The sequence below is a fragment of the Hemitrygon akajei genome, chromosome 13, assembly GCF_048418815.1.
Source record: "Hemitrygon akajei chromosome 13, sHemAka1.3, whole genome shotgun sequence".
In the NCBI taxonomy this organism is placed as follows: Eukaryota; Metazoa; Chordata; class Chondrichthyes; order Myliobatiformes; family Dasyatidae; genus Hemitrygon; species Hemitrygon akajei.
In genome coordinates, this window is record NC_133136.1 from 26705770 (window position 1) to 26733091 (window position 27322).

Below are 27322 nucleotides of genomic sequence, written 5' to 3' on the forward strand. Positions count from 1 at the left end.
TTTGAAAAACTGCAGCCCCTGTTGGAATATTTGAAGGAACTGTCCCTCAACCCTGGATTGCTTTATCCTACAATCCTGATCTTGGGTATGCTATATGGGAGGGGATTGCCATTTATAGGTCCAGGCAGTAGGCTCTCAAGGTTCTGCCTGAGCTGTCTAGCCACTATGTCTACAGATAATGGAGTTTACAGTGACTGTTGGCTTGTTGGCGGCCCTTCCAGTATTGATGGGCATTGCAGGACTGGAGTGTATCCTGCACAGAGAGGATCACATTTTTAATCCAAAGTTATTGTGAAATTTCTAAATACAGAGGAGGAACTTGTTTCAGAGTCCCATCACATTTCATGCAAGTGACTTAAAGTTTGTGTTTACAACCTCAGGTGCTGTTTACATTAGTATGTTGGGTATTAACTCTTGATGTATTAATTCTAGGCAATGGTAAACATTACTTGTTATGAAAATGTCGACTTGAAATCATGTATTTTTATTTTTCATAATTTTTTATGAATAATTTTGAAATTTTAAAAAAGGCATTGTGAGAGGCGCTTTTCTTCATTGCAAGAGCCATTACTTGATGTTTGAAGACGTTAAAGTGCATGGCACATCACCTGTTATGTCCACGAGTTCTGTAAAAATTTAAGTTGTTGAGGTGACTTAACAGCTGTTATGTGTTTGGAACAGTCAACGAAAAAGTGAACTGAAAGGGCATTTTGGTTTCCAGTGGTTTATGACTAAGAAAAGGCAGTAGGACTATAGGTGAATAGTTTAGTTTTCATTGAAGTCACAGAGCTCCTATAATCTGAATTTAATTCTAGCCTTGGGTGCAGTCTATGTGGAATCGGCAGTCTCTGTGACTACAATGTTTTTCCCTCCTTCCCATTCCCAAACATGTGGGTGAATTGATTACTGCAAATGTGTGGTATGAGAACTGAGGAAAGTTGGGAAAATAGTTTGTAGGAAACAAGACAAGATACAGGAGCAGAATTAGGACATTTCATCATGGCTGATCCAATTTTCATCTCAGCCACAATCACCTGCCATCTTCTCGCATCCCTCCCTATCCTGACCAATCAAGAATCTCTCAATCTCTGCCTTAAGTATACATAAAGACTAGAATTCCACAGATTCACCACTCTCTGGCTAAAGAAATTCCTCCTCATCTCTATTTTAAAAGGACACTCCTCTATTTTGAGCAACACACACAAAATGCTGGAGGAACTCAGCAGGCCAGGCAGCATCTTGGAAAAATGTACAGGTCGACCTTTCAGGCTGAAACCCTTTGGCAGGGCTGGAGGAAAAAGAACTGAGGGTAGATTTGAAAGTTGGGGGAGGGGAGAGAGAAATGCCAGGCGATAGCTGATATCTGCGACCCCAATTTACCCCCGTTCGCCTAGGGTGAGCTGCTGTCGCCCCGCCAGTAGTGCAATACTTCGGTGTAAATACAGTTTAATGCCTCCCCTGTACATGCTCGCACACAAATACCAGGCAATACACCAAAGGCGAGTAAGTAATTGCAACTTTATAGTTATTTCTTGATGATGGATTAGTAGAAACAGATAACGTAAAGGCGCCAAATCAGTAAGGTTATCAGTTTATGCACATAATATTTTAATACGTTGGAGCTCATGCCTCCCGTTCCATCCACAATGACCTTCTGAGCCTTTGGCCACCATCCGAACCGCTGACATCCAGTATCCGCTGCCCTGGAACCGCTGTCTGCTCCTCACACGTCCGCCCTCCTCGCTTGCCTCCCATAAAAGACCACGAACTCCCGCTCAGCTTACACATACAAGATAGCGTAACAATTCTCCATTGGTTAGTTCCCCCCTTATCTGCAGTCATAACCCAAACATTCCAGATACAGAAACCCATTACAGCATTAAGTAACATTACAGAGAAGCCATTTCATTATAACAATACAGAGAAGCCATTTTGTTAGCTTGAACAGTAAACACCACAGTTACTGGTACTGAGAGCCCTACAATTGGATGGGGAGGGATGAAGCAAAGAGCTGGGAAGTTGACTGGTGAAAGAGACAGAAGGCCATGGAAGGAAGAAAAAAGGGGGGAGGGTGAGCACCAGCAGGAGATGATGGACAAACAACATGAGAGAGGGGCAAGGGGATGGAAATGGTGGAGGGGGGGGTGTTGTGAGGCTTTGTCCTCTGGTCTTAGACACTCCCCCATAGGAAAGATCCTCTCCACATCCACTCTATCAAGGCCTTTCACCATTTGATAGTTTTCATTGAGGTCACTTTCATTCTAATGAATTTTAGTGAGTACAGGCCCAGAGCTATCAAACACTCTTCATAAAACAGGCCATTCAATCCTGGAATTATTTTTGTGAATGGCCTTTGAAACCCTCTCCAGTTTCAGCACATCCTTTCTAAGATAAGGGGTCCACAGCTGCTCACAATACTCCAAGTGAGGCCTCACCAGTGCTTTATAAACAACATTATATCTTTGCTTTTATATTCTAGTCCACTTGAAATGAATGCTAACATTGCATTTACCTTCCTCACCACAGACACAACCTGCAAATTAACCTTCAGGGAATCCTGCATAAGGACTCCCAACTCTCATTGTATCTCAGTTTTTTGTACTTTCTCTCCATTTAGAAAATAGTCAACCCATTCATTTCTTCTTCTTCCCAACACTGTATTACATCTGCCATTTCTTTGCCCATTCTCCTAAGTCTCCTAAGTTCTTCTGTAGCCTCTCTACTTCCTCAAAACTACCTGCCCCTCCACCTATCTTCATATCATCTACAAACCATCAATTCCATCATCCAAATCATTGATATATAACATTAAAAGAATTGGTTCCAACACAGGCCGCTGTGGAATACCACTAGTCACCAGCAGCCAGCCAGAAAAGGCTCCATTGATTCCCACTTTTTGCCTCCTGTCAATCAGCCTCTGCTTTATCTGTACTAGAATCTTTCATGTAGTACCACGGGCCCGTATTTTGTTAAGGAGCCTCGTGTGGAGGCTTGTCAAAGGCCTTCTGAAAATCCAAGTAAACAACATCAAGCGTTTTTTTTGTCTATCCTGCTTGTTATTTTTTTCAAAGAATTCCAACAGATTTGTCAGGGAAGATTTTTGCTTGAGGAAGCCGTGCAGACTAAGGTCTATTTTATCATGTACCTCCAAGTATCCTGAGACCTCATCCTTAATAATCAACTCCAATGTCTTCCCAGCCACTGAGGTCAGAGTAACTAGCCTCTAGTTCTCCTTTCTTCTGTCTCTCTCCCTTCTTGAAGAATGGAGTGGCATTTGCAATTTTCCAGTCTTCCAGAACAAATGAGGTTACTGGAACTGGTGAAATGTTGTAAGTTCTGCCATAGACTCTAATTTTGTCAGAAACTGAGGTCACTCATAGCTGTTCTCTTCCAGATTTGCCTCTCTACCAGGGAAGACTGCATTGTTATTTTCAGCCCTGGATTGGTCTGATTGAATGACTGCTTCACCTGCTAACAACCCAGAATGAATTTCAAACCTACACCTGCACAACCACAGAATCACTTCCCCATGTACACAGACCCTGCGTCCACACTGGACTTCTTCACTGACTGCTTCCCAAGGCTCATCTCCACAAATCCTATTGAATATTAAGCCTGGCTGGTTCATCTGAATGATCTGACTAATAGCGGCCTCATGATACCTAATGCAACAAAATATTCATCCAGTGCTTCCAGTTTTGGTAGCCCACTTTTAAAACTGCTTTTATTTAAAAGAAAAGCTCCTGAGTGGAGTCTGTTCTCTGATAGGGTAGTCATCAATCTAGTTTGAGATTTGTTCTATCCAGTCTAATGTGAAACAGTTACCTCAAGGCATTTTTGCCGCCTTTGGCTTGCCTTTACCGAGTCAACCTTTTGTTCTGTTACAGGTAGAGATGAGTTCATTTTGGAGTATGTATAGTAACCCTGCAATCTCATTTCCATGCTCTCTCCCTGTAGCGACATCAAACTCTCCATTTCAAATATTTATACAGTTCCCATTTGAGTGCCTCGTTTTTAATCTGCCCAAACTAGAGTGCATCCCAGACCATAAGTCACTCCCTACATTTGTAAAAGGGGTTTCTTGTGTCACATTGGCTATTTTGCCAGTTACTATTACTGGGACTGGTATAGAATGTAAGCATTAGAGAAATTAAGAATTGTTTTTGGGGCCGAGAGCAAAGAATACAAAGAACGTACCTTTCTAAATTTGGTTTGCGAACAGGTAAGCCAAAGACAATGTGAATGCTTAGTGAAGGCTCAAGAAGTCACTCTCTCACAAGTCAGAGAGTGAGATTCATTTCCTAGTGGCAAATGTATTTGTTTAGAAATATAGCACAGAATAGACCCTTCCGGCCCTTTGAGCTGCACTGCCCAGGAACTCCCCCGACAACCCCAATTTCACCACAATCCATTCACAGTACAATTTCCATGACCTGTTAGCCTGCCTGGTACATCTTTGTGGGAGGAAACTGTATGACCCGGGGAAAATCCATCCATTCCATGGCACTGGAATTGATCTTCAAACTCCGGAATTGCAATAGCGTTGCAATAACCGGTACACTACTATAATGTAACCACTCATAAACCTCGTGCTCAGCATCTGGATGTTGCAAATAGCTAACCAGTTAACACAACAAGAACTCCTCAAGCTTGTTCTGGTCTTTTCTGTGCCTGCTCCCCAGAGCCCTCACTTCCTTGATTTTTGAAATGTATCTATCTCTGTCTCAAGCACTTTTTTAAAAATATCAGCTTTATTTGTCACGTCGATCAAAACATTGAAACATCAAAACATAGTGAAATGTGTCACTTCCATCATCATTTACGATGTGCTGGGGCAGGCTGCAAGTGTTGTCACACTTCCAGTGCCAACATACCATGCCCACTAACTCTAAATGTACATCTTTGGAATGTGAACCTAGAACATAGAAATCTACAGCACATTACAGGCCCTTCGGCCCACAATGTTGTGTCGACCATATTACCTACTCTAGAAACTGCCTAGAATTTCCTTAGCACATAGCCCTTTATTTTCCTAAGCTCCATGTACCTATCTAAGAGGCTCTTAAAAGACCCTATTGTATCAGCTTCCACCATTGCCGCTGGCAGTGCATTCCATACACCCACCACTCTCTGTGTGAAAAACTTACCCCTGACATCCCCTCGGTACCTATTTCCAAGCACCTTAAAACTTCAAAGCACCTAATGTTAGCCATTTCAGCCCTGGGAAAAATCCTCTGGTTATCTGCACGATCAATGCCTCTCATCATCTTATACACCTCTATCAGGTCACATCTCATCCTCTGTTGCTCCAAGGAGAAAAGGCCAAGTTCACTCAACCTATTCTTCTAAGGTATGCCCTCCAATCCAGACAACATCCTTGTAAATCTCCTCTACAGTCTCTCTACAGTATCCATATCCTTCCTGTACTGAGGTGACCAGAACCGAACACAGTACTCCAAGTGCAGTCTGTCCAAGGTCTTGTATAACTGTAACACTACCTCGCAGTTCTTGAACTCAGTCCCATGGTTGATGAATGCCAACACACCATATGCCTTCTTAACAGCACTGTCAACCTGTGCAGCAACTTTGAGTATCCTATGGGCACGGACTTCAAGATCTCTCAGATCCTCCACACTTCCAAGAGTCTTACCATTAATATTATATTCTGTCTTCAAATTTGACCCTGCAAAATGAGAAGAAGCTAGTGCACCTGGAGGAAACCCATGTGGTCATTGGGAACACATTCAAATTCCTAACAGACTGTGGTGGTAATCAAACCCCGATCAGTAATCGCTTGTGCTGCAAAACGATTGCATTAAACCACTACACTGCTGAGCTGCCTCTCTGAATGATCTAGCGTTCATAACCCAATGGTGTAGAAGGATTTATCACCCTCTGTGGAAAAAAATTTCAACATAGTCCAGTTTTAAATTTCTAGCCCGTCTTGTAACAATGTGCCTTCATTTAAGACTCTCCCATTAATGAAAGCATCTCAACATCTACCCCATCATATCTGCTCAAGATCTTGTCGGACACAACAGTAACTCCCATCCCCCCCCCCCCCCCCCCTTCTGTTGAGCTCTGATGTATATAGATCAAATATCTAGCCTCTTTAGATAGGACAGTCTTCTCATCTACAGAATGTGCTTGGTGAATCTCCTTTGGGTTGCCTCCATGCTCTCCTTTCTTAAGCAGAAGAAGAAGAAGAGAAGAATAGCCCTTAACACGGCAGTGGAGTTATCGGGGCACCGTCATTACGGTATTTCCGTAGCAAGCTGTTCTTGTTTTTTACGAGGCCGAGTTGCTAGCTCGACGCTCAACAGCCCAACTTGGATTCGAACTCGGGAACCTTCGCTCCAGAGTCCAGCGCTGATATTATTGCGCCACCAAGCGGGACTCTCCTTTCTTAAAGTGGGTCCAATACGTGGGTGGCATGATTGCGTACTGGTCAGAGTAATGATGTTACAGCACCAGCGACCCAGTTTCAATTCCACCACTGCCTGTACGTTCTCCATGTGAGCACATGGTTTTCTTTAGGTGCTCCAGTTCCCTCCCACATTCTAAAAGACGTACAGATTGTTGGCTTAGTTAATCATATGGGTGTAGTAGAGCAGTGTGAGCTTGCTGAGTCAGAAAGGCCTGTTACCATAATGTATTACGAACTCAATAAAACTTTTTCAAACTGTGTGCAGCTCTCTAGGCGTGGCTCTACAGTTAATTGTAATAAAGCCTCTCTATTTTTAAACCTTTTGCAATAAAGGTCAAGGTGTCTTTACATACTTGTTTGACCTGTGTGCTATCATTTTGTGATTCATGCTCTACAACACCTAAATACGTTGCTCATTTGCATTCTCTCTCCATTTGGATAATTTGTGTGAGGGCAGAAGTTATTTTCATTTTCTGCTAGATAACTCCAGGGCAGCTGAAAACTTGGCAATTGCTCTGGTTTGATATTGTTTAAGCTGGGTGAACGACCCAGCCTACGGACTCTTGAATTTCCTGCCTTCACTTTTGCCAGTTTGCATTCATGTGCTTTGAGCTGGGAAGCCAATTATCCATTGAATTAATGTGCATTCTGGTTCAGACAAAAGGAAATAATACAAAGAATTACTCAATTTAGCATAATGAGACTGTTGGACATCTGATCACTTCCCCAAACTGAAAGTTTGTTAAGTCGATTGGAGCACAATTGGAAGGTCCATTTTGTTACAACTTATTTAAGTTTCCAAAAAGTTTAGAGCTGATGCAGTGTTTTTCCTTGAATGTAGTAATTGTATGTAGAAAATAATTTGAATTGAGTCTGTCACTGATCTGTATGACAGTATGGAAATTAAATCCTTGTCTCTCAAAGTAACTTTTCCCCTTCCCATTTACTACAGCCAGGCAGCAATTGTGTGGCTATTTTAATATTTAATTATATTTCAATTGAAATATCCTTTTAGAGTTAGTACATAATTAATGAAGTAGATGTGGAGGAAAACCTTGGAGGCTCAGGGACAGTAACAATATGCTGTCAAAGAGGATAGTTTGTGCTAGTCCATCCATTTAACAGGATAGTTAATTTAATATGTGAATTGTTGCTTTCATCCAGTAAAAGGTGCAAAAATCAATGAATACCTTCTGGAAAAATCCCGAGTTGTGCATCAGGATGAAGGCGAGAAAAATTTCCATATTTTCTACTATATGTTTGCTGGAATATCTCCTGCTGATCAGGAAGTCTATGGTCTTCTGGATCCTAAGTTCTACAGGTAACACTTTATTTCAGAAACTAATTTATTGCATTTTTTTTTATCATGTAGAAGAAATTATTTTAGTATTCAATTGGGAAAGGCCGCTTGTAGTGTTGTACCAATTTTAATAAATGTTGGTGATTTCAGTTCTTGAAAAACAAAAGGCAGTGAAACTTCTTTGGAGGTCAAATATGCAAATATTTTCAACCCACATCCTCTTTTTGAAAGGGCACTAAAATATAATGGTCCAGTGAAGAGAATCATGTAGCATTACCTGACAGGAATTACATGCACGATCATGTAATTAAATAAAGATTAAAGATTAGCTTTGTGTGTCACATACATCGAAATGGTGAAATGAGCTGTTTGGGTCAATGACCAACACAGTCCGAGGATATGCTGGGGACCACCTGCAAATGGCACCATGCCTCTGGCGCCAATGTAGCATGCCAAGGACTTACTAACCCGTACTAATTTGAACATCTTTGGAGTGTGGGAGAGGGAATGAACCTGAGGACCCAGAGGGAATCCATGCGGTCACGGTGAGAATGTACAAACTCCTTACATACAGCAGTGGAAGTTGAACTTTGATCGGTGGTGATGCGAAGCGTTGCACTAACTACATGCCACCCCAAATTATATATTAATGCATAATGCTGTCATGATGTTGTCATAGTAAATTGAATGATTATGTAAGACAAGTTTTCACGGTATCTCGGTGCCTGTGACAAAACTAAGCTAATTTACTGAAGGGGAATAAAGGGCTGAATTGTGGTGGCTCCTGCCCGCAATTTTTAAGGAACTGCAGGTGTTCAGCTGCTAGCAAGTTTTTCCTGGACTTGGTGTTTGGTTGTTAATGTAGTGATGTCTACTGGTTACTGTAGTCCAGTGCTGGCTCCCTGTGGAGTTGGTCAGTCAGCCAGACTTGGCACAGAATCAGAATCCCTATTCATCTGAATGAAGGTTCCGGAAATGTGGATTGGAGTTTGGTTTTTGAACTGTTACATAATTGTTTTTATTGTTATTTATTTATTGGTTCACAGAGTTCTAATGTTATTTTTTAATTTTTATATTTCTATCTTTTTAATAATTTGAAGGAATGTTATATTTTTAATGTCATTGAATATCAGGGACATTTTAAAAATTTGTAGCCTCAAAACCTCCATCAGGTTGAGGCTCTACCCCAGCTTTAGTTGGGTGAAAGTTTTGGAGTATTCCAGGGCAAGAACCCAGAGGTATGGCGGATGAGGTCTCCATGTGCCTCACTCTGTGCCTTCAAGTTTGGGAGACCCAGTATGATTGGCTGCGTGCACCATGCAGGTGTGGTGGATGAGTTTGGGCAGCAGTCCCAATTAGTCACTCTTGAACAAGGCCTGAATTCCAACAATCTTTTATAACTTATTCATCAACATCAACAAAAATAAGAAGTTATTGTGAGTGGCACCATGGCTCATCCAGCAGAACCACAGTCTCACTGCTCCACTGACCCAGTTTCAGTCCTGACCCGAGCAACTGTTTCTATGGAGTTCGCATAGTTTCACTGTCCCAGCATGTTCTTCCTTCCAGTGCACTTGTTTCTACCAATTCTAAAGGCATGTGCGTCAGTAGGTTAATAAGCCAGTGTAAATTGCCCTTTGTGTGTAGGTGAGTAGTTGAATCTAGGGGCAGCTGATGGAAATGTAGAGAGAATAGATTGGGATTAGTGCCCATGGATGCTTGTTAATTAGCACAGATGCAGTGGGCCAAATGACCTCTTTTATTTGTCCAATATGACCTTATGACTCTATTTTCAAAATTTACTGAATTGTTTTTCCTTTTTTAGAACCATAGAACATTACAGCACAGAAACAGGCCTTTTGGCCCTTCTTGGCTGTGTCGAACCATTTTTCTGCTCCAAACCCCTCTCATCCATATACCTGTCCAAGTTTTTCTTAAATGTGAAAAGTGAGCCCGCATTCACCACTTCATCTGGCTGCTCATTCCACACTCCCACCACTCTCTGCATGAAGAAGCCACCCCTAATGTTCCCTTTAAACTTCTCCCCCTTCACCCTTAACCCATGACCTCTGGTGTTTCTCTCCCCTGGCCTCAGTGGAAAAAGCCTGCTTGCATTCACTCTATCTATACCTATCATAATTTTATACACCTCTATCAAATCACCCCTCATTCTTCTACGCTCCAGAGAATAAAGTCCTAACCTATTCAACCTTTCTCTGTAACTCAGTTTCTCAAGTCCCGGCAGCATCCTTGTAAACCTTCTCTGTACTCTTTCAACCTTATTAATATCCTTCCTGTAATTAGGTGACCAAAACTGCACACAATACTACAAATTCGGTCTCACCAATGTCTTATACAACCTCACCATTACATTCCAACTCTTATACTCAATACTTTGATTTATAAAGGCCAATGTACCAAAAGCTCTCTTTACAACCCTATCTACTTGTGACGCCACTTTTAGGGAATTATGTATCTGTATTCCCAGATCCCTCTGTTCTACTGCACTCCTCATGTATACAACATCCACTGCCTTCCCTTCATCCACTTTCCTGGTAACTTCCTCAAAAAACTCTTAATAGATTGGTTAAACATGACCTACCACGCACAAAGCCATGCTGACTTTTTCTAATAAGTCCCTGTCTATCCAAATACTTGTAGATCCTATCTCTTAGTATGCCTTCCAGTAACTTACCTACTACTGATGTCAAACATACTGGCCTATAATTTCCTGGCTTACTTTTTGAGCCTTTTTTAAACAACGGAACTACATGAGCTATCCTCCAATCCTCCGGCACCTGACCCGTGGATATCGACATTTTAAATATTTCTGCCGGGGCCCCTGCAATTTCAACACTAGTCTCCTTCAAGGTCTGAGGGAATACCCTGTCAGGTCCTGGGGATTTATCTACTCTGATTTGCCTCAAGACAGCAAGCACCTCCTCCTCTTCAATCTGTATAAATTCCATGACCTCCTTACTTTTTTGCCTTGTTTCCATAGACTCCATTCCAGTTTCCTTAGTAAATACAGATGCAAAAAACCTATTTAATATTGCTCCCATTTCTTTTGGTTCCATACATAGCCGACCACTCTGATCTTCAAGAGGACCAATTTTATCCCTTACTATCCTTTTGCTCTTAACATACCTGTAGAAGTTCTTGGGATTATCCTTCACCCTGACTGCCAAAGCAACCTCATGTCTTCTTTTCGCGCTCCTGATTTCTTTCTTAAGTATTTTCTTACTCTTTTTATACTCCTCAAGCATCTTATTTCCTCCCTGTTACCTATACATGTTATACATCTCTCTCTTCTTCTTTATCAGAGTTCCAATATCCCTCGAGAACCAAGGTTCCTTATTCTTATTCATTTTGCCTTTAACCCTGACAGGAACATATAGACTCTGCACTCTCAAAATTTCTCCTTTGAAGGCCTCCCACTTACCAATCACATCCTTGCCAGAGAACAACCTGTCCCAATCTATGCTTTTTAGATCCTTTCCCATATCTTCAAATTTGGCCTTTTCCCAGCTTAGAAGTTCAACCCAAGGACCAGATTTACGTTTATCCATGATCAAGTTGAAACTAATAACGTTATGATCACTGGAACCAAAGTGTTTCCCTACACACAGTTCCATCACCTGCCCTAACTCATTTCTTAATAGGAGATCTAATATTGCATCCTCCGTAGTTGGTACATCTATATATTGATTTAGAAAACTTTCCTGAACACATTTCATAAACTCTAACCCATCTAGACCTGTAACAGTATGGGAGTCCCAATCAATGTGTGGAAAATTAAAATCCCCTATAATCACAACTTTCCGTCTCCTGCAGTTGTCTGTTATCTCTCTGCAGATTTGCTCCTCCAATTCTCGCTGACTATTGAGTGATCTATAATACAACCCTATTAATGTGGTCATACCTATCCTGTTTCTCCCTACACCCATGTGGCTTCAGTAGACAAGGCCTCTAATCTGTCCTGCCGAAGCACTGCTGTAATATTTTCTCTGACTAACAAAGCCACCCCCTACCCTTCATCCCTTTACCTCTATCATGTCAGCAACATTGAGCTGCCAGTCCTGCCCCTCCTGTAGCCAAGTTTCAGTAATGGCTATGATGTCATAATTCCACGTGTCAATCCAGGCCCTCAGCTCATCTGCCTTTCCCACAATACACCTCAGAAGATTATTACCACCACACACAACCTTACTATTTGTGACTTTGCATGAACTACTAACATCATTTATTTTTACCCCCGTTCCACTATCTACTCTGGCACTCTGGTTCCTATCCCCCTGCAAATCTAGTTTAAACCCTCCCCAATAACACTAGCAAACCTCCCTGCCAGTATATTGGTCCCCTTGTGGTTCAGGTGTAACCAGTCTCTTTTGTACAGGTCCCACCTGCCCAGAAGAGGTCCCAATGATCTAGAAATCTGAAATCCTGCCCCCTACACCAGTTTCTCAGCCACGTGTTCATCTGCCAGAGCATCCTACTCTTACCCTCACTGGCATGTGGCACAGGCAGCAATCCGGAGATTACTACCCTCGAGGTCCTGTTTTTCAACTTCCTACCAAGCTCTCTGTACTCACTCTTCAGGACCTCCTGACTCTTTCTACCTATGTCATTGGTACCGATGTGTACCACGACATCCGGCTGATCACCCTCCCACCTCAGAATGCTGTGCACGCGATCAGAGACATCCCTGACCCTGGCACCCGGGAGGCAACAAACCATCCGGGAGTCTCTGTCACAACCACAGAATCTCCTGTCTGTACCCCTGACTATGGAGTCCCCTATCAGTACCGCTCTCCTCTTCTTCCTCCCTCCCTTCTGCACTGCAGAACCAGACTTAGTGCCAGAGATCCGGCTGCCACAGCTTGTCCCAGGTAAGCCATTCCCCCCAACAGTATCCAAATCCGTATACCTGTTCTGGAGAGGAATGGCACAGGGGATCCCTGCACTACCTGCCCTTTCCCTTTCCCTCGCCTGATGGTAACCCAATTACCTGTGCCCTGTTCCTTATGTGTAACTACCTCCTGGTAGCTACTTTCTATAAGATAGATAGATAGATAGATAGATAGATAGATAGATAGATAGATAGATAGATAGATAGATAGATAGATAGATACTTTATTCATCCCCATGGGGAAATTCAACTTTTTTCCAATGTCCCATACACTTGTTGTAGCAAAACTAATTACATACAATACTTAACTCAGTAAAAAATATGATATGCATCTAAATCACTATCTCAAAAAGCATTAATAATAGCTTTTAAAAAGTTCTTAAGTCCTGGCGGTTGAATTGTAAAGCCTAATGGCATTGGGGAGTATTGACCTCTTCATCCTGTCTGAGGAGCATTGCATCGATAGTAACCTGTCGCTGAAACTGCTTCTCTGTCTCTGGATGGTGCTATGTAGAGGATGTTCAGAGTTTTCCATAATTGACCGTAGCCTACTCAGCGCCCTTCGCTCAGCTACCGATGTTAAACTCTCCAGTACTTTGCCCACGACAGAGCCCGCCTTCCTTACCAGCTTATTAAGACGTGAGGCGTCCCTCTTCTTAATGCTTCCTCCCCAACACGCCACCACAAAGAAGAGGGCGCTCTCCACAACTGACCTATAGAACATCCTCAGCATCTCACTACAGACATTGAATGACGCCAACCTTCTAAGGAAGTACAGTCGACTCTGTGCCTTCCTGCATAAGGCATCTGTGTTGATAAACTGCTCAGTCTCCCGAATGATCCGAAGTTCATCCAGCTCCAGCTCCAGTTCCCTAACGCGGTTTGTTAGGAGCTGCAGCTGGATGCACTTCTTGCAGGTATCGTTGTCAGGGACACCAGAGGTCTCCCTGACTTCCCACATCCTGCAAGAGGAGCATTCCAACATCCTGCCTGGCATATTCTCTAGTCTGAACAAAAAAAGGAAGAAAACAGAAACTTACCGGAACCTACCCTCACCTCTGCCTGTTTCTCGCCGAAGCCTGATTGAGCCAAAGCCGTCCCACTCCGACTCAGTCCACTCCAATGGTGGCCGCTGTATATGGTGGTCTTTCTTTTAAACCTCAGCGCGCTACGTCACGCGCCTGCGCAGTAGAGCCTCTTTTCCTCGATCAGTTAAAGAAAAGAAAAATGCATAATTGCACATTTGAAGCCAAAAACTTATTTTCAGAAGATGGAATGAAGTTTAGCTCAAAAAGCAAGCTAACTGCACTTTCACCACATTGCTTGTTCCTGGTGCTAGTTATCAAGAGTTGTTTTCCTTTGCAAAGGGCAGGGGGGCAGTTAGGCAGTAGAGCCACTGTGCCGCTCACAAAAACTTCATATTTTCATTGTCGAATGACTGGCAAGTTATAAAAGATTATCGGAATCCAAGCCTTGTTCAAGAGTGACCAATTGGGACTGCTGCCCAAACTCATCCACCACGCCTGCACGGTGCACGCAGCCAATCATATTGGGTCTCGCAAACCCGAAGGCACTGAGTGAGGCACAGGAGGCCTCACGGCCTGTGGAGTTCAGATCTGCTCTTTGTAGCTCACTCTACGCCAGGGGTTTCCACCCTTTTTTATGCCATGGATCAATACCATTAAGCAAGAGGTCATGGACCTCGAGTTGGGAACCCCTGCTCTGGGTGATGTACGGTGTTTTCTCTTTTGCCTGTGTAATTTTTTTTAACGGTTTAACTCTGTTTCCATTACAATTATAGGCAGTGATTTTTTTCCCCCCATGCCCTTAATCATTCACACTAATCGCATAGCCCACACTGACAAGCAGTCTAACATCATCAATTTTCATATTTTAGTTGGTAATTGGTCTATTATTGTCAGATATACTGAGGTACAGTGAAAAACTTTGTTGTACATGCCATCTATACAGATAATTTCCAAACGACAGTACATCAAAGTAGTGCGGAGCAGAATGCAGGGAATATGTGTCGCAGTTACAGTGAGGGTCTAGTGAAAAACAAAAATGAGGTGCAGGGCCATGAGGGGGTAGATTGTGAGGTCAAGAGTCTGTCTTAACATACAAGAAGTCTGCTCAATTGTCTTCTAACTGTGGGATAGAACCTGTCACTGAGCCTGATAATATATGCTTATAGGCTTTTGTATACTCTGCCCAATTGGGGAGGGAAGGAGGGAGAGGGGGAGGGAGAGGAGGAGGGGGAGAGAGAGAGAGAGAGAGAGAGAGCGAGAGAGAGAGAGAGAGAGAGAGAGCGAGAGAGAGAGAGAGAGAGAGAGAGAGAGAGAGACACTAACTAAGGTGGAAGCAGCCATTGATTATGTTGGCTGCTTTTCCAAGACAGTGAGAGGTGTAGAGTCCATGGAGAGGAGGCTGAGCGTCTTTACTGCTTGCTGGCAGTCGTGCTCAGAGCTGTGATGCTTTCTGTGGTGCATCTGTAAAAGTTGGTGAGGATCAGCAGGCACAAACTGAATTTCTTTACCCACTTGAGGAAGTGGAAGTGTAGATGCACTTTTTTTGACTATGGTGTTTATGTGGTTGGAGAAAGGCAGGAAATTGGTGATGTTTACACCTTGAAACCTGAAGCTGTCAACCCTCTCGACCTCTGCTCCAACGACATACACTAAAGCATGTGCTTCACCCTCCTTCCTGAAATCAATGACCAGCTCTTTTGTTTTGCTGATATTGAGGGAAAGCTTACAGTGAGAACCAGTCATGACTTATCAAATCTTCTTTAGACCTTCTTTTAAGGACAATGCCATCTATTCCTGTCTTACCATTGGCTCTCTGTTTTTAAAATCATGTTTTAATATTTTAATAGAATAAGACTGAATCTTGGGCAGTGGTGGGAGGGGTGCTCAATTGAAGAAAGCTGTTTTACAACAGTATTAGGCAGGAGCTGGGAAAAGCCATTTGGGAGCTGGGAAGATCCATGTCTGACATGTGAGAATTATCTAAAGGGCAGCGAGTCAGAATAATGTACTCCTTTGAGGAAGAAAGACAAGGACTGTAAAGTTCAAGAACATTGGATGATGAGAGATGTAAATTTACTCAGAGTGAAAAAGGAAGCTTGTGTGAGGATTAGGAAGCTGAAACCAAACAGAGCCCCTGAGGAATGAAAAAAAAAGCAGGAAGAGTTTAAACAGGGAATCAGGAGGGATAAAAGGGAACATGAAATAGGATAAGAAGAATGGGAAACAGCTTAGGGAATAAGAGAATCTTTAGGCGTTTAAGATCATTAGTGTGATTAACAAATAATGCAATTTTTGATTTTGTTAGTTAATACTAAAATTTATTTAGAAAGTGGAAATATTAGGATGCACATTTTAAATATCCATACTTTTAAATCAGTTTCAACATATTGTGGAATAATACCAAAGAGAAAGCATTTCCTTGACCATCTTTTACACGCATCTATTTTTTCACAATATACCACCCTCGGATTCGTTTTCTTGCGGGCATTCACAGTAACCACAACAAAACAATAGAATAATGAAATGATAGATAGATAGATAGATACTTTATTCATCCCCATGGGGAAATTCAACTTTTTTTTCCAATGTCCCATACACTTGTTGTAGCAAAATGTCCTTTGTATGTGGGATTAAAGAGAATCCTACGGCATCATCCGTATTTTTAAAGAACAACAGCGTAGCTAGCAAGTGGATAAGTCAACTCAAGAATGAAGGAGGGAAATTATACCTCGTGACAAAGGAAACGGGCAAGATGCTGAATAAGTTCTTTGCATGAGTATTCACCAAGTAAAGGTCATGGAGTATAATGAGATCAGGGGTGTGTCGATGTACTAGGGCATGTTGATACCAAGAAGAAGGTGTTGAATTTTAAAAATCTGACATGGCCCAGGTGTTAAGAGGGATACAAAGAAGTTGTTGAGCACTGGACAGCAACCTTTATTTCCTCTTTATTTCAGTGGAATAGCAAATATGCGCACTTATTTAAGAAGGGCACAAACCAGAGGCCAGACACACTTGGTTGGTTTTCCCTGCAGTGTCAGAAGTTGAGGACTGACCTGATTGAAGTATATTAAATTATCAGGGCCATAAAAGCCAGTCATGTTTTTTTCCCAGGGTGGAAATGTCAGGTATGGATTTAAGGGGTGAGGGGGAAAGTTTAAAGGAGATTGAGAGGCAAGTTGTAATTTACACAGAATGAGTTATACCTGGAGGATATTACCTGGGGAGGTGGTGGAAGCAAATACAAAAGCTATTTAGTCAGGCATTTGGACAGGTAGGAGATGAAGGGATATAGACTATTTGTAGCCAGGTGGAATTAGTTAAATTAGCACCGTTGTTGGCATGGACCTCACAGGCTGATCCTGTTCTGTATTGCTCTATGTTTTCTCAAGAAGAAATATCATTAACCAGTTTTTGTTTGTGACTGTATAAATCAATCATATTATTCTTTGCAGATTAATTTCCTAAATTAATTAGAGGTTTGTCTTTGTCAATGGATTAAACACTTCTAGCCCAGATTCAAAAAATTGACACCTACATTTGTTCCAAAGATTTGTTTTCATGCAGTTGGCTATTGCATATTTGCACAGTAGCAATGTAAGGTGTGAAACAAGCTCTAAAAGTCTATGCTTTAGTTTATTTGCTTCAGATCTCCTCAAAATTTTGTTATTATGTTGTCTTTAGTCTTGATACTATATACCGACCCACCCTTTCAATTACACACTTTGATAATAAATGTACTTTGAATCTTTGAAAAGTTTAAAACAACATTGAAAGGCTTTACTTGTATGTTTCAACTGTAGTGTGAACGGTAGTAATAATAATAACTTATTTATAGAACACTTTTCCTATAAGCAATGTAGTACAAAGTGACTTACAATGGGATAAAGTGCAGAGGTGAAAATAAAAGAAAAAACAATGTTAAAAGTATGATCGATAAGTTTTGAGCTGGGGTTTTAAAGTATTAACTGAATCTGCATCCCTTATAGTTTTAGGTGTCATGTGAACAGTGTCATGTGAGATCTGAAAATTCAACCCAGTCTTTTCTAGGTACCTAAATCACAAATATGTTTCTGATGAAATCATCCAACTTTGGAACAAGAAATACAATGAAGTATGCAATGCCATGGATATGGTTGGGTTTCTTGAGCAGGTAAATCAGCTGTTTCCAGAAATGTTAGTACTTATTTTTAATGTCAAATTGCCATTGCAAATGTAAGCATTTTTGCAGTTAGTGTAAATGGGCATATCCAATTGTGGTGCTCTTCTCTCTAAATAATATTTTGAAATGTTTTCATTATTAATATCCACCCTTCAAAAAATGGAACTTATCTGGTATTTTAAGCACTAAACAAAGTATTAGTCTCCGTTACAGAGAAGAGAAATAATGAGAGGATTTGATGTGGAGTTGTGAGGGAGAAGTTAGAAGACACTGAAAGATGGACCAGACATAACATGGCTCAGTGGCAAAGAACAAAGTCTTTTAAAGAGAAACTATTTAAGTTACAGTTTGGGGATAAGAAGATCTGTTTTTTTAGAGTTTAAGTGTATTAGTGTGGTTAACAAATAATGCAGTTTTTGATGTTAGTTAATACTAAAGTTTATTTAGAAAATAGATATATTAGAATGCACACTTTAAATATCCATATTTTTAATCAGTTTCAACATAATTTGGGATAATACCAAAGAGAAAGTATTTCCTCTGCCACCTTTTACACATATTTATTTTAGAAAAAGCTGAAATCTAATTTGAAAGAAGAACTCTTACTTTACTTTGACAGCTTCAGGTTCAGACTGTACTGATTTTATTACCTAATTGATTACTTGAGATGCATTGAAATGCTCCATGCTAAAATGTTGGATTCTTGTTTATTCCTCGCTTAACACACCTGAAAATTAATCGCCTTTGCGTGCACACCTGCATTTTAAATTTGTTAAGCATTCCACATGTTTCTTCTCATTCCTACATTGTATTGGAGGATGTATTTGTGATAGGGTGGGGTCGGGGTCAGGCTTGGTCTCAAGATGGAAAGTAGAGAATGCCACCTGGTATGATGTACCATATCAGCTTTTTGTATTTCCAGGATTTTCTTAAGCAATCAGTTGTTCTTGGCGTTGAATTTATTTATTATTCATTGAGAACATAAGAAATAGAAGCTGGAGCAGGCCATTGGGACCATCGTGCCTGCACTACCATTCACTACGGTTATAGCTGAATTTTTTTATCTTAGTCCCACTTTCCTGCATTAATCTAATATACAGTGCCTATAAAAAGTATTAACTCCCTTGGAAGTTTTCATGAAGTGAGAACAGATCTCTACAAATTGATCTAAATCAAAGTATTCACACCAAATCATCACTGGTGCAGCCAATTGGTTTTGGAAGTCACATAATTAGTTAAATGGAGATCTGAGTGCAGTCAAGGCATTTTAATTGATTGTAGTAAAAATTACACCTTTATCTGGAAGGTCCAACGACTAGTGAGTCAGTACCCTGGCAAAAGCTACACCGTGGACAAAAGAACTCCATGAAAAGGTTATTAAAAAGCACAAGTCAAGAGATGGATACAAGAAAATTTCCAAGTCACTGAATATCCCTTGGAGTAGTGGTCACCAACCTTTTTAAGTCCAAGATCCCCTATCTCAGCTTTAGTGAAAGGCAAGATCGACTCCAAATTCATTAGTTACACGCACGCGCACCATGGCAGAAAAGACCGGAAATAAAATCCTGCAACCCGGAAGCAGAAATAACATATAAACACCAAGGGTCACCACCCCTTTTTTTTTGCACCGCAGACCGGTTTAATATTGACAATATTCTTGCAGACTGGCCGACGGGCGGGGGGGAGGTTAAACGCGATGGGAATACAGCGATACTCGACGCAGGTTCCTTATGTGCAGTCTATTCCGCAATTTAGTTGACGTGGCTCTCAGTTGCTGTCCCGTGTGCTCACGTTTTTTCCGCTGGAAAAAACTGAACGGGTTTGTCTTTCAGTGTGGGGTGCTTGGACTCCAGGTACCGAAGCAGTTTTGAGGGCTTCATTGCCTCATTACACAGCCTCCAGGCCCAAGCTCCAGCCTCCCACCTGCTGCCTTGGCCAGGTGTGTCTGTTCCTGTACCGTGGCTGCGGCGGTCACAGTCCGGAGAGAGAGTGACCGACCCAGCAAGGAGTGCATTAGGACGCTTGCCCACCCCCCCTTGTAGGATCTATCGGCCGACAAAAGTTTCAGTAGATTGCAGCGAGCTAGCTGGTCTGCTGCTTATGAAACCCTGAGCCCGAATGAGGTCTGTGAATATTTTAGCACTGGGTTCTCCACGAACATTCAGAGTGCTAAACAGGTTCAGAAGCGGCGCCCGTCTGTCCGCGCTCCGGGCCGGTAGCATTGGCACTTCCCGCCGGCCGGTTACCCGATGCCAACTAGTGATCCCTGGCGCGCTTGTGTAATGACCTTGCGTGTATTCAAGTTCAACAGTGAGCGTGACAGGGAATGAGGAAAGGTGCAGCTGACTCATATTGTTTCCTCGCAGCCCGGTGGTTGGGGACCACTGAATTACACTGTGTAGTGCGGGGAAGCAACACGCATGCACACTGGGCAGAAAGAACGGAACTAAAACCCCACAACCCAGAAACAGTCTCTCAACAGTATTTGTGTATTTATTTTTCTTTTTTTTTTCGGGATCTACTGGTAAAGTCTCCAAGATCGACCAGTCGATCGCGATCGACGGGTTGGCGACCACTACCTTGGAGGATAGTTAAGTCAATCATCAAGAAATGGAAAGAATATGGCACAACTGTAAATCTGCCTAGAGCAGGCTGTCTTCAAAAACTGAGAGATGGTGCAAGAAGGTGACTAGTGATGGAGGCCGCCAGGAGACCTGTGAGAACTCTGGAGGAGTTACAAGCTTCAGTGGCTGAGATGGGAGAGACAGTGCATACAACTGTTGCCTGGGTGCAGCTTTATGGGAGAGTGGCAAAGAGAAAGCCACTGTTGGGGGAAAAAAACTCACATGAAATCTCGACTAGAGTTTGCCAGAAGGCATGTGGGAGACATTGAGTCAGCTGGAAAAAGTTTCTTTGGTCTGAAGAAACCAAAATTGAGCTTTTTTGGCCATCAGACTAAACACTATCTTTGGCATAAGCCAAACCGCACATCATCAAAAACACACCATCCCTACCGTGAAGCATGGTGGTGGCTGCATCATGCTGTGGGGATGCTTCACTGCAGCAGGTTCTGGCAGGCTTGTGAAGGTAGAGGGTAAAATGAATGCAGCAAAATACAGGGAAAACCTGATGCAGTCTGCAAGAGAACTGTGACTTGGGAAATGATTTATTTTCCAGTAAGGCAATGACACCAAGCATGAAGCCAAACCTACGTAGGAATGGCTTAAAAACAACAAAGTTAATGTTCTGGAGTGGCCAAGTCAGAGTCCAGACCTCAAGCCAATTGAGAATTTGTGGGAGAACTTGAAAAGAGCTGTTCACTCACGATCCCCATGCAATTTGACAGAGCTTGAATAGTTTTGTAAAGAAGAATGGGGAAAAATTACAGTGTCCAGATGTGCAAAGCTGATAGAGACCTAACCACACAGACTGAAGGCTGTAAGTGCTGCCAAAGGTGCATCTACTAAATACTGACTTGATGGGGGTGAGAAATTATGCAATCAATTATTTTGTGTTTCAAAATAATACTAAATTTAGACCAACTAGTAGAAAATTGTTCTAACTCTGATGTAAAAGTCTTTTCTGTTGATCAGTATCAAAAAAGGCAAATTAAATCCACTGTGATTCAGTGTTGTAAAACAATAAAACATGATAACTTTCAAGGGGGTGAATCCTTTTTATAGGCACTGTAAGAATATAAAACATTAGGAGTTTGAGTAGGTCACATCATTCATGTCCAAAGTTCAAAGAACATGTATGTCACCACATACCACCCTTGGATTCATTTTCTTGTGGGCGTTCACAGTAGTCACAACAAAACACAATAGAATCAAATAAATCTGTTTGTATGGGACCTAAGGCTCCTATACCTTGTTCTTAATGACACAAGTGAGAAGAGAGCATGGCCTTGGATGGTGGGGGTCCTTGAAGATGGACACTACTTTCCTGTGTGTTCCAAGGTGGGCATAGGTCTGATATGCCTTAGGCTTCATCTCCTCTTCTGTGCTTGTTCCCCATGGACCTCAAGGCCTTGATCTTTCTAAATTGTATCTTTATCTTTAAGTACCCTCATTATCGATCTCCTCATTCCAATTTTATCAAAAAAATACTATTGATTTCTATCTTGAATTTTGACCGCGACTGAGTTTCCACATGCCTGTAGGTTAGAATTCCAAAGGATCACTATGCTATGGGTGAAATAATTGCTTCTCATGTCTGTCCTGAGCGCTGATGCTATACATTGAGACTGTGACGCCTGGCCTAGATACTCTCAGCCAAAGAAGTATCTAGACCTGACTGGAGTATCTCCGAGCTCCCCCAAACACCAATGCATCAAATTTTACACCATTTAAAAGATATTCAGACTTTCTATTTTTACTAAAAAAGCCCATGACTATATATTTTCCAGGTGCTGAAAGCATAATGATCTATACCAAAGCTTATTGGTTAATTGGACCATTTTAACGCTGTATTGTATTTTGGCAGCAGAATGTGCTAATTGCAAATTGAAACTAACAAGAATCCATCATTAAAATACTATCCAATTCATATTCTGCCTTTATTTACAGGAGCGGGTAGACATGATGACAATATTAGCAGGAATCCTGTCACTAGGCAATATCCTTTTCGAACCTCAAGACACTGGAATCCTTAAAGTGACATATCAGTCTAAGGGATGGCTGAAAGCTGCAGCAGTATGTATACCTTCAATATGTACCTCAAATAAACAAACAAACCTGAAAGAACATAAAGTTCTCTAGTAAAAAGCTGGTTTTTTTTGTCATGACAAATGAATCATTGAAACATACAAGTGTGTTTTGTTTCTAGAACTACTTGAATATAATCATAGCTCCTGTTTCTCAGAAATTGGTCAGATTATTTACTGAAATCAAACTCCTTCATCCTGTAAATTCTTTATAAGTGCACTGAAACTCGGCAAATATGTATCCAAATATGTACTGGGTTGCTTTGCAAAGCAGAATATTTCAGCTACACAGGTGTTGAAATGTTAAGTAGACTTGCCTTGTGTCTGTCTGATCTAATTAGGATTGCTTTCTGAACACTTATATGGATGCAGAGAGAATGTGATGTGGAATTTAAATGGCCACCAGGAAATCCTTCCTCTTGCAGACAGAGCGAAGGTGCTCGACTCTGGGTCTCAATGATGTAGAGGAAGCCGCACTAGGAGCACTGAATACAGTAGGTGACCTCAACAGACCTGCAGTTCAAGTGTTGCCTCACCTGGAAGGAATGTTTGGAGTGCTGAATGGTAGTGAGGGAGGAGGTGAATGGGCAACAATTCACCTCCTCCATCGCCAACAATGTAGTACTTGTGCCGTTTGCAAGGATAGGTGCCTGGAGTGAGATCAGTGGAGAGGGATGAATGGAGAAGGGACTCACAGAGAGAGAAATCCCTGCAGTTGCATACATGTTCAATTCTTATTCCAATGGCCCCGGGTGCCCCCAGACTGCACATCCCGACATCTCCAACTCTTATTCCAATGGCCCCGCGTGCCTCCAGACCTCAGCTCATGAGTCTTTGGGCTGTAAGTCTCAGATTGTTATATCTTGGTTCATTGATGGTTGCTGCCATCTCCACAACTTCGTCGTTGTGACTGAACCTCCATTGTTCCCATCTTGAAACTGTGCAGGGACAGGGGAAACAGGAGGAACAGCAAAAGAAGAAGAAGAAGAGTTTTGACTGGCACTTCCGGAAGTTAACGTTAGTTTATCCGAGAGTGTCTCACATGTCATTTACTCCCTCTCACTTTGCTCTTTTCTTAGAGTCACACTATCTTTTCTACCATCCAGATACAAGTCTAGGCCCTGCTTTACTCCAAGATGAAGACCAATACCAACTGCACAATAGCAGGTGTGGAAGTCTTAAAAATAATAACACTCAGCAAGTCAGGCAACATGAGTGGGGAGAGAAAGAGTTAGAGTTCAGTAATGTTCCTGCTGGATCCTGCATGCTGTGGTAAACCCTAATGCCGTGTGATTGTCGATAACTGGATGTCACGTTTCCAGACTGCACGTGCTGATGACAGATAATGCTTGTCCATCCAGGCGATTACCCAGGATACTTTGTGGTGATGTTTCGAGACTCAAGGGATTCTACAGATGCTGGCAATCTGGAGCAACACACATGAAATGCTATATCTAAGGAGGGAAATGAACAGTCAATTCTGGTGAAGTTTTTCGGCCCAAAACATTGTCTGTTCATTTCCCTTCATAAGCGGTGCTGAGTTCCTCCAGAATTTTGTGTGTGTTGCTTTTGGTGATATTTCACCGTTGGTTTCACGGGACAGGGCATGACCTCAGAATCTCCCCGTTCCCAGTAAGTAATCGGATGACGAGAATCACCGTAGGTTTCTGTATCAGCTATCTGGCAGTTAACCCTCTACAGAATGTATTAATCTCTTTCCCCATCCCCACACCACTACCTGCCCTTCCTGGTCACAACCACAATATCAAACCTTAGAACTCTCTTGCTGCATGGCTGTCCGGAGATCACAACCCTGCAGCTCCCAGTGACAGGATCTCCCTCAGGACTTGGTGAGACTTGGCCACCTGATCCAAAAAATAGAGCAGAGCAGGGGAACCAGGTTCACTGGCAGGTAGTTCAGTGACCACCAAGAGTCCTCCATTGTTAACCTCACCATCTTCTGATGGGCAAGTTGCATACCCTGGTGACTTCAAGTTGAACAGTATATTTGTCATCTGGTTAGACATAGCAGGCAATTTTTATTTGTGACCATTATTAGGCGCGTGGCCAAGTGGTTAAGGCGTTGGTCTAGTGATCGGAAGGTCGCTAGTTGGAGCCTTAGCTAAGGCAGCATGTTGTGTCCTTGAGTAAGGCACTTAACATTGCTCTGTGAGGACACCGATGCCAAGCTGTATCGGCCCTTTGGACAACATTGGTGGCGTGGAGAGGGGAGACTTGTAGCATGGGCAACTGCCGGTGTCCCACACAACCTTGCCCAGGCCTGCGCCCTGGAAACTTCCCAAGGCACAAATCCATGGTCTCTTGAGACTAATAGATGCCTATATATTTGGTTATAGCAAAAAAAAGCTTTAATATTCAGTATTTCACCAATAAGTGTCACATTTGGGAGTGCATTTCTATAGAATTGGCACTGTTGCCTTCTTTTCTGTTCATCTGTCCATCGCCTCCCTCTGCTTCCCCTCCTCTCCTATTAGATTCCCTCCTCCACCTATCACCTCCCAGATTCTCTCTTCATTCCCCTCCACCCATCTTCCCCCTTACCTGGTCTGGCCTATCACCAGCAGGCTTGTACTGGTCCCGTCCTCCATAATCTTATTCTAGCTTCTGGCCCCTTCCTTGCCAGCCTGGACGACGGGTTTCAGGCTGAAATGTTGACTGTTCATTCCCCAACATGGATGCTCCTGACGTGCCGAGTTCCTCCCGCATTTTGGTTTCTGGAATCGACGGAATCTCTTGTACAAAAGGCCATGTTTGCTTTACAGTTTCTTTATCTCCTTCTTTGTCGTCACCGTTTTGTTAGTCATTGTCTGGGAAAGTGCACAGCATTGAAGAAAAGAGCAACATGCTACTGATGAATCAGTGCACTTCATTTGTAATTTGCACCTTGCAAAGACAACAAACATTGGGCACTCATAATAGAAGTTCAGTGACCTTAAAAAGATATTACACCAAAGTCAAACAAATTAACATCAGCATATGAACACAAGGTAAATACAGAGGCTTCATGAGATTAAATAAATGTGTTGTTTTCTCTCGAGCAGTCAGGATGGGGAAATTTGCAAAAGGCTCATAAGATATTGTGAAGTATAGATAGAGTAGACTGCCGGTATCTTTTGCCCAGGGATTTGAAATGCCTAAATCTAAAGGACTGTTGCACCCAACAGGGAGATATTTCAGGTAACCCTCTCAACGTTATAACTCCTATAGAAATGTTTATACAATGTTAGTAATTGAAAAAATAATTTTAAAGCGGAGCTGGAAGAAATATAATTCTTTTAAATTAAATGTGAAGGTGACTGCTGAGACTCTGTTGCTGACTTGGAAGTGCTTTATTTGCTTTGGTGCCCTGGATTATACTAATTAATGTTAATTTCAATAGGGTCAATTTGGTGTCGAGCAAGACGAACTTTTAAAATGTTTGATCTGTACAATGGCAGTCACTCGAGGAGAGTCAATTCAACGATACCACACCAAACAGCAAGCAGAAGGTAGAGGCAATTTATTCCATCTAGTAGTAATTGACAGCCTTATACTTGGCATCTTGGGGTCCATGTAGCCTGGAATGGACAAATACAAAATATAATAGATATTATTTAATAAATACTGGAAATACTCAGCAGATCGGCAGCATCTGTCGAGTATGATTGAAACCAAATTTCTGAATAAATTTATTGCCTAGCAGCTGCTGTCTGCTCAATTCATTAATCAGTGTGAAATGAGAGCCCTTTAAGATCATCTCTGATGGGTCTGATTATCTGTTTTTGACTTGGATTAATGAATCTGCGCTTGTAACTTGTTTCATGGATGTGCACAAAATAAAATTCATATTAAATCAAAGATGGATAGAATAAGTAGTAGTTGACCAGAAACACAGTCAGAAGTATATTTAGTCTCATAGAGTAATACAGCTCAGAAACTGGCCCTTCGGCCCATCTAGCCCATACCGAAAACCAGTTAAACTCTCTACTCCCATTGACCTTCACCAGGAACACAGCCCTTCATATCCCTACTATTCATGTACCTATCAAAACCTCTCTTAAACATCGAAATCAAGCTTGCATGGACCACTTGCACTGGCAACTCATTCCACACTCTCACAACCCTCGGAGTGAAGACGTTTCCCTCATGTTCCCCTTAAGCTCCTCACCTTTCATCCTTAAGCAAAGATCTCTGGTTGTAGTCCCACCCAACCTCAGCAGAAAAAACCTGCTTGCATTTACCCTATCTATATCCCTTATAATTTTGTATGCCTCTATCAAATCTCCTCTCAATCTTCTGCATTCTAAAGAATACAGTTCTAAACTATTTAATCCTTCCTATTACTCAGATCCTCCAAACCACATAACGTTCTTGTAAAGTTTCTCTGTCCTCTTTCAACCTTGTTTACATCTCTCCAGGAGGTAGGTGACCTAAACTGCACACAAAACCAAAGAGCTTGTTGTGGACTACAGGAAAAATGGAGGCAGACTAACGCCTATTGACATCAATGGGTCTGGGGTTGAAAGGGTGAATAGCTTTTAAGTTCCTCAGCATAAACATCACCATGATCTCACATGCTCCTTTAGAGAGTTCTTAGGATTTGGGGGCCCATACCAAACTCCTTCAACCATCTGTGGTGAAAGAGGTACAACAGCGCCTCTTTCACCTCAGACGGCTGAAGAAATTTGGTATGGGACCCCAAATCCTAAGAACTCTCTATGGGAGCATGATTGAGAGCATCCTGACTGGCTGCATCACTGCCTGGTATGGGAACTGTACTTCCCTCAATCA

The 27322-nt window shown here is 42.1% G+C and overlaps 1 protein-coding gene across 2 annotated transcripts in view; it reads left to right on the top strand.

Moving 5' to 3' along the window:
• Positions 1-27322, top strand: part of LOC140737716 (myosin-IIIa) — a 181673-nt gene that overhangs the window by 76786 nt on the left and 77565 nt on the right. The window contains exons 6-9 of one of the 2 annotated variants that reach the window (XM_073064280.1): positions 7592-7748; positions 17715-17817; positions 22395-22520; positions 25932-26040. In XM_073064280.1, coding sequence (XP_072920381.1) covers positions 7592-7748; positions 17715-17817; positions 22395-22520; positions 25932-26040 — 495 coding nt within the window. Of the gene's footprint in view, positions 1-7591; positions 7749-17704; positions 17818-22394; positions 22521-25931; positions 26041-27322 lie in introns of those variants that run through there. The other variant, XM_073064281.1, reaches the window with a different exon arrangement.